Source organism: Cydia splendana, chromosome 16 (genome assembly GCF_910591565.1).
Source record: "Cydia splendana chromosome 16, ilCydSple1.2, whole genome shotgun sequence".
In the NCBI taxonomy this organism is placed as follows: Eukaryota; Metazoa; Arthropoda; class Insecta; order Lepidoptera; family Tortricidae; genus Cydia; species Cydia splendana.
Window position 1 is genome coordinate 18,799,541 of NC_085975.1, and position 12,047 is coordinate 18,811,587.

Here is a 12,047-nt window from a genome sequence, read left to right on the forward strand (position 1 = left end):
ATCTGTGTGAACATAGAGTTATATTCTAGGTCCATGTGTCTGAATAAACATTATTTATCGGTCACTGCATATTTGTCAAATAGACAAATCATGGCCTAAAAAAAGATATATTAGCTGAATTAATTCTTAATTTCATAGTAGTCAAAAACTCTTAAACACATTTAATGTGTTTTTAATAAAAATGCATTTAACTGCCTTTTAACGTTCACTATAACTTACGTAAGCAATCACCGGACTAGACGTAGCAATGAATCAATCCAATCGTAAAGATATTCACTACCAACCACAGATACATTGATTGAGTACGATGCGGAATATATAGTTAGACCAAGAAAAGTCTGCAGCGATTTTGATAGCCCACGCAGTGCAAGTGTTATTTATACGTCATAATTTATATAGGAGTTTGACGTTTAAAATAACACTGGGACTGCGTGGGCTATCAGAATCTCTGCAGACTTTTCTTGGTCTAACTCTAAAATCTAAGACAATTTCGTGCTTCGAATTTGACGGGCAAACGAAATGGCGCTGTACATACATTTTGCGGTACTCTGATGGTCAAAAGTAGACATTTTACAATTCAGTGACGGCATATGGCACAGTACAGTGCCATCTGCTTCAGATGTCAAACGAAGGAGCACGTTTTTTTCTTTGACTTTACCTCTCTATTACAATCAATTCTCTTTGCTGCCAACTAAGCATCTTAGGAATTTACTACGGGATGTTCGATTGGTATTGATAATATTGATTGGTTGCTTGTACGGGAAATCGTATTTAAGTTATTGCCGTTCCAGCCGAGTAGAATATAGTACTTTTCTAAAAAATTGTGCAAAACAAAAATTGTGCACAAGCAATTTATAGGTTTCTTCAACTATTTAACACGATTTTTGATCAAATATCAAATATCAACATTTATTCAGCAAATAGGCCACAAGGGCACTTTAACACGTCAACATTGAATTTACATACAAGCAAAAATAATAACAAGACATTAACAATTTTATAAATACATAGGTAAATACGATCTTGTGACAGACAGACGGACGGACAGCGGAGGCTTAATTAGAGTTAAGTTTGTCCCCCTTTGTGTACGGAACTCAAAAAAACCGGGCAAGTGCGAGTCGGACTCGCGCACGAAGGGCTCCGTACCATAATGCAAAAAACGGCAAAAAAAACGGTCACCCATCCAAGTACTGACCCCGCCCGACGTTGCTTAACTTCGGTCAAAAATCACGTTTGTTGTATGGGAGCCCCACTTAAATCTTTATTTTATACTGTTTTTAGTATTTGTTGTTATAGCGGAACCCTAAAAATTAATGGGCCCTGGAGGGAAAGTACCTTAAAACCTTAAGTTAGCTCTTTTTACTTAAAGGATACATTATTTTATTTTTAAAAAGAAACAAAACTGTATTCTTTTTTTTGCACATGCATTCATTGTCTAATTTAGAAACACTTGATCCAATAATCTAAGACCAGAAATCTTGATATTCCCACAACTAGTACAGAGTACAGGCCTCTGGCATGTGGGTTTACCAGAAAAACCTGCTGGATGCCTGTACCTTGATAAATAACTGCGGGTAGCTTAGTCTTGTTATTCACCTTGTCAACGATGTTACGTTATAGTAAAATTTATAAAAATATTATAAATAATACGAGTATTGGCTGGACGTAGAATCCAAGTTAAATAAGATTTAAGATATTTGAAAGATACCAGGATTACAAAATGGTCAACAAAACGTTGTTTGGGTCCTGTTGAAGATTTCATAAATAGTAACTGTTACTATATGGATGGGATGTGCGGTAAAGTACTTCACACTTCTTTTGTCCTTTTGTATTCGTATAGATAAAGTTTTATGACCAATCGGCGCAAATTATATTTCGTCAACTACAATGGAAATTGGAAAAATACGCGCGTAGGAAAATATACTTACACATCAAAAACATAACCGGATAATAAGTACCTACTTCGATTGATACTTTTCCAAAACTGTTTTCTGTTTTAAGCCAGAATTTAAGTGGCCCTCCGTTATTCTAAAACGTCTTTTTAAACCATAAATTACTACCTAAATTAAGACAACATCAAATACCCTTCCTTATAATAAATTTAACCTAACTAACTTCCATAATTATATGATAGTAATTCAATTTCTTTAATATCCGGACCCCATCATGGGACACTTTTTACCACCGTTCTTATCAAAAGTTTTAAAATTGAATTCTATTACTTAATGATAAAGTCCAAATTATATTTTCGGGGATCTCTGTCAATAAGTAATGTTAGATAAAAAATATCTTTACTAATAGCGGTTAAAGGAGTGTAAAGATATTTTAAAACTTTGATTAGAGATTGAAATGTTACGTAATAAATATAGGAAATTAATTATGCTGACTGATATCTTAGTAATTTATGTGTTTAGTTTAATTAAATTGTTACTTTCTAAAATAATGTGTTGATAAAAGGAAGCGATTGGGAGGCTATTAAATTCTTAGATGCATCTTTTAGTTTTACGGGAGGCAGATTTAAACTTAACTTATTTGTACCGTCGCTATCGGGTCTAATGGAGCGGCCAAGGTATTCAAAAGTATCTGAACAAGCACTTTAACGCCTTGACAATACAGGTGTGTTCAGATATTTGTGAGCGCCTTGGATGCTCTGATATATCTGATGGTGATCGTAGTAAAAAATACTGTGTGTATGTCAATCCAAAATCCAAAATATTTTTTATTTATATTGTGCATGGCGAATAGATTTTCCTGCATATGGCAAAGTTGATTTTTACTATGAGTGGTGGTTTTATGTTCCGAGCAAGAGATAGATTGTATATTCAATAGAGTCTTGAGCGTAGCGAGCTTTCAACATTTTGTAACTGTTTTTGAATCAGAAAACTAAGCAAATTTATTGTGTTTCTACTTAAAAGAAGTTAAGAATTTTTTAACGATAAATTTCACGATTTTAAGCTTCGATATTCAAAATAGAAGCCCATATTATCAGTGCCACCTGTCAACTATGTCATTAAATTAGGAGTTCTCTTAAAATAAAACCGGACAAGTGCGAGTCGGACTCGCCCACCGAGGGTTCCGTACTTTTTAATATTTGTCGTTACAGCGGCAACAGAAATACATCATCTGTGAAAATTTCAACTGTCTAGCTATCACGGTTCGTGAGATACAGCCTGGTGACAGACGGACGGACGGACGGACGGACGGACGGACAGCGGAGGCTTAGTAATAGGGTCCCGTTTTACCCTTTGGCTACGGAACCCTAAAAACAGTGGTTTAGTTTGCTTACTGATTAGGGACCTGACCCATTAGATGCTTTATTTAAAGTCAATGACGTAACTAATGGATCGCATAAACATTGTGATTAACATTTTATATGTTTAAGTCGGTTAATGTGTAGGTTGTTGGTGGTGATTAATGTTATTGATAAAGGCTTGGATTGGGAATATTGATCGATGAATTTGCTTGAATTGTGAAACAGGTTGTATATGTGTACACTTACAAAGTCAAAACCGGGCCAATTTGTATGTAAATTTCCATGTTGTACATGTTGTCATGTCTCCTAAGAATCTCACGAACCCGTCGCCAAAAAGCCGCTACCATACAATCGTTACGCTCTCATGTTAAAACGACAAGCTGAAATAACTTGAAACTTGGTATGAACATTTTTGTAACATAATATAATTATCTGTCTGGTATTAGTTTAAGTTCTTTTTTAGATCCTTCTAGGATACTCGATATGGAATGGATTCCATCAAAATAGGCAAGCGGGTGGCAATCAATTAATATACGGGGTGTATACATAATGATATAGGCATAACGGTATATTACTATGACTGAATTAAAAGAGGTATTTTGGTATTTTGCTGCTTTATTCTTAATTTTGGATATCAGTATAAGAAGGCTTTTGTCAGTATATTGCCCAGCAGGCGTATTATGGATTGCTTTATCCACGTGATAAAATAATTGTTACTTTTTAACACCGCGGGATAGAAAGTGACGGACACCGTTTTATCACGCTGTCACGTAGACACGAACGACCATTTATCCGTACAGGTTTCTAGGTAAATCACTTACTAACCTCTTAAACTATAGAAACTAAAATAATAATGAATACTTATATGTATAGTTTTCAGATTTCAGATTAATTTATTTCATAACACAGATTACATTACAAATTGCATGTCAATCTACAAGAATATAACCAATAACCAAGAATATATTATATGAAATTATTAAGCATTCCCAAAGTGTTCCTTTATACTTCAGCCAGCACTTCTCCCACAGCAACGTCCATGGACGGAGCCATGCCTTTCTTGTGGATCTCCACCTTGAAGCACTTGGCCCACTCGAGCACCTTCATGCACTGGTCATCATTGGGCTGGAGACTCTTCTCACACTCGTGGATCACGGTCACCAGGTCCATGGCTAGTTGCTCATCTGGAATTTAGGTTTTGGATGATTGATTTTCTTGAAAATAGACTGGAATTATTGCTTGGGCTGAGGCTAGAATGGTGTAATTTCACCTAATATTCTTCTCGGCGGGAACATTTTATCTATTTTATTTATGCCTAAACACTTCAAGAACAAGGAAATAAAAAGTTCTCAGACGATCAAGATGACCTTTTCTCAAGTATCACCAAGTTACTAGTTTTGTATCCCTACGTGTTCCATGTACACATACATACCTACATATAATCACGCTTATTCCCCGGAGGGGTGGGCAGAGACCACAGATTTCCACTTACTACGATCCTGAGATACCTCTTTCGCTCCCTTCTCTTTCATAACATTCCTCATACACGCTCGCCGGTTTAGGGTGCTCTTGAACTGGCCTATCTTCAGGATTTCTGTTCCATATTTCATAACAATTACCTGTAGCAAAGTTCTTCACGTTACTATAATGCAACTGTAGATCAGGATCCACCAGATTGAGCTTCTTGGGGAGTCATATGAAAGCACAGCACCAGCACAGCCTTGTTTCAGAAGTTTATGAAGCCTATGATTGAGTCCAGGACTGAGGACTGAGATGCCAGATCACCAAGTTACTAGTATTTTGTATCCTACCTACCCCATGTTTCATAGCAAAGTTCTTCGCATTCCTTTGATGGAGAAGTAAGTCAGGATCAATTAGCTCCAACTTCTTCAGCTCGTAGCCTTGTTCCAGAAGATTAAGAAGCCGATGATTGACTCCCGAACTTTGGGCAGGGTTCCAAATCACCACGCTACTTTGTCTCCTTGTATTTTGTCTCCTTACCTGCCCCATGTTTCATAGCAAAGTCCTTCGCGTTCCCATGGTGCAGCTGAAGGTCAGGGTCCACAATCTCCAGCTTTTTGGACAGGCACATGATGGCGCAGCCCGTGTGGCGGTTCGTGAGCTCGTAGTCCTCCTTCCAGAAGTTTACGAAGTCACCGATGATGGAGTCCGGCAGGTCTAGCTAAGGGTTAAGAGGTATTCTTGTAAAGTATAACTAAATATTAGACTAGACCTTATTGGGATTAGTCCGGTTTCCTCACGATGTTTTCTTTCACCGTAAAGCAACTGGTAAATATCAAATGATACTTCGTACATAAGTTCCGAAAAACTCATTGGTACGAGCCGGGGTTTGAACCCGCGACCTCCGGATTGAAAGTCGCACGCTCTTACCGCTAGGCCACCAGCGCTTCGCGCAGTGAATAGAATAGAATAATTTATTCGCAAGAATATGTATGTATAAAGGGGTTCTTATATAGTTGGAACAACCTACATTAACTCTGTGCAAAGTGCGGAAATGTCATGATTTGTATTTACTATTTAAATTAATCATTGCCTTTTTGCTCCAGATAAAGATACATGTTTCGGGTATCTCTATATGACTAACGTCTAAACGAATATGTATAATTTTACAGAAACAACTTGTATATAACCTTTCTTATCGCAAATAAATGATTATGATTATGATTATGATTATTATGAAAATTATCTTCTCTGAGTAACAAGTGTCGTAACCATATTTATAACTTTAACTAAAAGTAAGGGAGAAACTCACCTCTTTCTTACAGACGTCCAACGCCTTCCCAAAGTTGGTTGACATATCAGTCAACACTTGCTGTGAGGAGTCCACAAGTTTGCCTAAACTCAGGCATATGAACGCCATGAGCAAAACTTCTTTTTGCCCACACATCTATAAGTAAATATAAATCAGTCCCGTTATTTATATGTGACGTTTTCAACCAAAAGCCACATGGACGGTTGCCAACTCGTTAATTTAAATAATAAGTTTTTTTTGTTGAGAATATTCCTCAACGGAAAATAAGGTGGTTCACGTCTCGCTACGGCTATGGAATGAGTTCCTTGCTGAGGTCTTCTCGAGGGGCTCTTCATACTGTAGAATGGGAATCTTCGAAAAAGGAGCGTACACGCGCATGAACACCCCAGGGCCCTATTTCACCAATCCGACATTTGTCAGTGACATATGTCGAGTGACAATTGTCAAGTGACAGGTGACAAGTGACAATTTCCTAAACTGTTTTTGTATAGAAGTGCTTATAAACTTGACAGGCATTTAGTTACAATTGTCAATCTTTCATATTTTCATGAAAATGATTTGGTGAAACATAGTAGTTTTTAGGGTTCCGTACCCAAAGGGTAAAACGGGACCCTATTACTAAGACTTCGCTGTCCGTCCGTCCGTCCGTCCGTCCGTCCGTCCGTCTGTCACCAGGCTGTATCTCACGAACCGTGATAGCTAGACAGTTGAAATTTTCACAGATTATGTATTTCTGTTGCCGCTATAACAACAAATACTAAAAACAGAATAAAATAAAGATTTAAATGGGGCTCCCATACAACAAACGTGATTTTTGACCAAAGTTAAGCAACGTCGGGAGTGGTCAGTACTTGGATGGGTGACCGTTTTTTTTTTTGCTTTTTTTTTTTGTTTTTTTTTTTTATATGGTACGGAACCCTTCGTGCGCGAGTCCGACTCGCACTTGCCCGATTTTATTATAAGTCGTCATGTTTGTCAATTTGTCGGTAATTCTTGACAGGCTGGCAGCTGTGTCAGGCTTAGGTGACAATTGTAGTGTTTTCGTTGTTAGCAAACCCCGTTATTGGCAAACGTTGGCAAAACTTTGTACCCTAAATTCGCCTTTAGGGTACAAATAAAAATCGCTTTATAAATCGCTTTTAAATTCTTCTTAACAAGCATGAAATCATAATAACACTATAAATATTAATTGTTGCCTACGAAGGCGTTTAGTACTTCAACATTTAGGATTTGGATTTGGAATAAGTCTCAGTATAGTCAGTGGGGAGACACTCCTGACTTCGGTCGAAATCGGCTCCGCTCGGCTCAGCATTGCTCCGAGCAATTATTAGGGTTGGCACCACTTGACTTCATTGTGCGTGCACGACCACAGATAAGATAATCACTTGAATTTTGACAACCCTAAATAGCCGAAAGGGATAGTGCTATATATTAGAAAGGGATAGCATGATTCGACCCTGAATCGCTGTCAAACATCGGGTTTGTAGGAAGTGTCCTTTCTGTACGGTAGTATTACTATTTCTTCTGTGGTATAGTTTTGATTACGTTGGGGACCGGTAGCGAAATTAGGTATGTTTACGTAAGTATTGTTTTTTTTTAATAATTTACTTGGGCGAAATTGGGCACTAACGGTAAAGTTACGGTTTTGGTTAGAAAATGAATCTCCGCGAAAGCAACAGAGGTGATATATAAAGTAGGTACGAATAGATTTCTGCTTTGACGTCACTGCACTTTGCATTTGCAGAAAAAAATACTTGAAAGTAACAAAAAAATAATGCTCTCACGCCTTGTCAACAAATAATGTAGGTATACGCTGCATTAGATGGGGTTGGGATCTCAATCAATATCATATGTTAGTGATGACAACACGGCACATTGAAAGCAACTAACGAACTCTTGTCAAGAATTGACAAATATATCGACTAGTAAAAATTACCCTTGTTTCACAAAATAATTGTCATTAAATTTAAGATGGACAATTGTACCAAAATACCTGTCATGTTTATATGAAATTCTATACAAAACAATTTACGAAATTGTCACCTGTCACCTGTCACTTGTCAATTGTCACTCGACATGTGTCACTGACAAATGTCGGTGTGGTGAAACAGAGGTCTGTCATTTTTTGACAATTGTTGTACCTGTCGTACTTGGTGAAATAGGGGCCTGGAGTTGCAGGCGCCTATAAGCGACCGTAACAGCTTACCATCAGGCTGGCTGTACGCTTGTTTGCCACCGACGAAGTACAAAAAATATTAGTAGTAAACAAATACGTACCCAACTAAAAATAAAATTTTAAATCTTATGCCTATTATTTACTTACCTTAGTTGCCTATGAATTGTGCAAGGAATATCAAAAAACTGACACTGAAAAATGATGCCAAGTACTTTATACTTATATGCTACCCACTCAGTGGTTTTAATTGTCAGTCTGTCTGTCTAATTGTTCTCTAAGTAAACGTTTGTTGAGGCTAATTTCTTGTTGATTGGCGAGTTGTTTTAATTGCCTCAACAGTTGGTTCAGTAAGCATGACATGTAAATCCATAAAATGACTGTGAGATGTGTTTATTTTTCTTTTTTCACATGTGAAGGAATCAATTGACTGAATCTCGTCCTGCGCAAGTATTTTTAAGGAACTTTTTTGTTCCGATTTAGAGATTCCTATAGTCTGTATCTTTAGGTACCTATTTAAATAAAAGTAAACAAAATTTTCCTTCAAATGGCTCCTTAAGCTGTTGAGGGTAGATGAAAACATTAGGTACATGATCAATAATGTAGGTTAAAGTCAGGTCGTTCAGTGACATATCCAGGCGGTTTTGTATTTGTACTGTTTGTTGTAGGTACAGTACACATAACATTTTAAAATCGAAAGCGAAATGCGGCGCCCGGTGGTAGTGTGTTACCGCCGTACTTGAGGTGATCTGTGGACCAAACCTACTTGTGTGGCATCCACACATTCCTCTTTACGACCAATTTTGAATAATTACCCATCTTAAACACCCATAAACCATACAGACACAGCTAAAAATCAATCTTAAACACATCACATTAAAGTCGGAATTTTAATAAGTAAAATTCGCGGCGAAACTGATAGAGGTTTTGGAAATATATGTGAATATTTTGTTAGTAACTGACTAATAAGTGGTTTTGTAAGTTAATCACCGGTCACACCACTAGCGTTCCTCCTAATTAACATTAAAACGCCATATTTATTATACTTATTTAAAATATAGTCGGGTCGTTGAAAACTGGCTCCTATAACTTAATGATACAGTCTGCTTGATAAACATTGGTATCATGGGTTAATCGATTTGACGTTAGAATGTTTCTAATTTATGTTAATTTAGCTGAGCTCTGTAATTAAATTGTCGTAATAGTTCGTTTAATTTTACACTTGTGAATTTTGAAGATGAGATTTGATGAAGTAAACTAATTTTTATGTAAATTATGTTTCAACCTGCCTACTGTTTCTAATCAAGTTTTAAACATAACGTCGAATAAGCTCTTTGCCATGATTTTTTCGTGGATCTACAATATGAGTACAGTAAAGTGTAAAGATATGGGTGCACACATCATACTCAAAACTATGTCCCATAGGTCTTATATCAGCGAATTAAGAACTATCATAATGGGACATATTTTTAGTAGTAGTAGTAGTAGTAAGTAAGTATGCACCCATATTTTTACACTTGGCTGTACATTAGGTAAACTGCACTAATGCAGCTAGAGTCGTCATCCTAATATCACCTTCTGACCTACAGTGTACTTGGAGTCAAATAATGGGTCATGTAATGTGTATCCCAAGAGCAATAAAAATGGGTCTTTTCTACTAATATTCAGTCCATAGTGTCCGTTTTGTCATTGCTCTTTAGTGTAATTAATTAAATTGCTTTCCTTAAAATATTATTTGAACATCAGGTTTTTCTTAACCACCGGAAATACGGAATGGCTAATTTTTTCTCACATTAACACGCATACTTAACGATTAAAATAAACTGATTACGACTAATGGAATTCTGTTATCGGTATTGGCGTGTCGTACATTTGTAAGTGATGTCGTTGGCTGCCATACGTATTCAGGTTCGAAATTAAATATCAAATGTTACTCTACACTTCCTCTAATGTTTCCTGTGAAAAGGTGCCCATCCCGCTTGCTGCAGTTGCTGCGTTGTGTTGGAAGTATAAGAGTCAATTTTTTTTGGGCTTTATTTTTATTTCTTTATTAGACACTAGGGACCCGCCCCGGCTTCGCACGGGTTAACAACTCTTAAACCTTCCTCATGAATCACTCTATTTATAGGTGAAAACCGCATGAAAATCCGTTCAGTAGTTTTTGAGTTTATCGCAAACAAACACACAAACAGACAGACGCGGCGGGGTCTTTGTTTTACAAGATGTAGTGATGATATCACATATTATTGAAATTTTTAGCTCTATTAACAGTATAACAGTATTAACTTAAGGATTTTTGGAAATTCAAGAAAAGGGGGATGAAAAAATATTTTATTTTTAACGTTTTCTACGCGTACCAAGCCTCGGGCAGAGTCAAGTTACAAATAAGCAATAAATAAGTACGAAGAAATGAAGAAGTACGAAAATGAACTATCTTAATCAAGTTAAATCCTCACTCTTAAATTACCGACACCCGACAAGTATCTGAATAATCGAATTTGAATCAAGTTTCCATTAAACCGAGCGGGATCAATACGTCTATCGGTAGACATGCAAAAGGCGGTTCGCGAACCGTTGAAGGGAAGGACTTCAATGTTCTGTATTAACTAAACAGGGTGGATTTTCTTCTTGGGTCAGTAAGCAGCTACCAGAGCCTGTGCTGCTACGCGAAAACGGTCTTATAAGACCTTCCCTCGATATCAAAATGAAGATTGGCGTTTACAGATTTTGGAAAAACATACAGGATGCGAGAAAAAGGTCTTTTTTGACAAACTTTTTTTTATGCCAATCGATCAAAAACTTAAACGGGACCGAAAAATAAATTTCCGTCTAGAAAAGCCAGAAATCGAGGAAAACTTTTCCCATACAATCTGTATGAAAATGAAAGCTTTTATTTTACACATGCTATCTTATTATGCCAATCGATTCCTACCTTAAGTTGACTCCTAGGAAACTATGGGAGATACAGGTCCAATAGTTTCCTAGGAGTCAACTTAAGGTAATATACATACTAAAAAGCCACAAATTAAATAAAACTTTTTCCATACATTTACTATGGAGAAAAATAAATGTAAGTAATGTCTTTATACAGTATTATGGTTCATAAACGTAACAGGACTGATTGGCGATATAGAAAAATAAAATTTTACTTACACTAGTTACACTTTAGCTTATTTATCTAATATCTATGACTTTAAAATCAGTAGATACCTACTTTCATTTTAACCTACCTGCTTATTATACAAAACTGATCGATTTAGAAATTTCACCCTGTATTCCCACTTATAACCTTTCGTAATAGTACGTTTAAACTCGGAAGGGCGATTCAGAAAACGGGATAAATCGAGGGTGATACCATCTTTACGATGATTAGGCTAACTTACTTAGGCCCGCGACTCCGCATGGAGCCGAGTTTGTATGAGATTTGTATGGGTTGTATGCACTATGCATGGGCTTTAAAAGGGGGAGTTGAGAGCAGTTTGGAGCTTAGATTGTGGGTGTGCATACGTTTCTTGCAGATTATATCTCGTTATTCACGTTAAGTTTATTCTTAAGATTTGTAAAATTTGAATTCGTGTGAAAGATTTTTGGTATAATTCATGGTATTCAAAATGCTATAGCCGTTTAAATATTTCTTATCTGTAAAAATGTTATTATTGTGTAATAATAATGTCGATACCGATTTCATAATGACGTTCAAATTTCGAACGTCTCTGAAAAACAAATTAAATTTGATTTGACGTTTTATTCCAAATGAAATATCAATTCCAAATAGCGTGATCAGGTACCTCATGTAATGTAACATACGGTTCCTGAAGATATCATTGAGTGCTTATCTTATAATATAT

At 36.5% G+C, this 12,047-nt stretch overlaps 1 protein-coding gene across 1 annotated transcript; it reads right to left on the minus strand.

The window, feature by feature from the left end:
• Positions 1–4,232: 4,232 nt before the first annotated feature.
• LOC134798451 (pheromone-binding protein-like) lies at positions 4,233–8,478 on the minus strand. Its single transcript, XM_063770892.1, has 4 exons — positions 8,350–8,478; positions 6,027–6,161; positions 5,255–5,435; positions 4,233–4,437 (listed from the first exon to the last, which is right to left on the minus strand). Exons 2-4 carry the CDS (start codon positions 6,159–6,161, stop codon positions 4,256–4,258), a joined length of 498 nt encoding a protein of 165 aa, XP_063626962.1. The 5' UTR covers positions 8,350–8,478; the 3' UTR covers positions 4,233–4,255.
• Between the last annotated feature and the right edge of the window lie 3,569 nt (positions 8,479–12,047).

Excerpts from the sequence above, each read along its gene's own strand:
- LOC134798451 (XM_063770892.1), bottom strand. The coding sequence starts at position 6,161 with ATGTGTGGGCAAAAAGAAGTTTTGCTCATGGCGTTCATATGCCTGAGT. Across the intron at positions 5,436-6,026 it reads TGGACGTCTGTAAGAAAGAG|CTAGACCTGCCGGACTCCAT; the intron begins GTGAGTTTCTCC and ends CTTAACCCTTAG. Across the intron at positions 4,438-5,254 it reads TGCTATGAAACATGGGGCAG|ATGAGCAACTAGCCATGGAC; the intron begins GTAAGGAGACAA and ends CCTAAATTCCAG.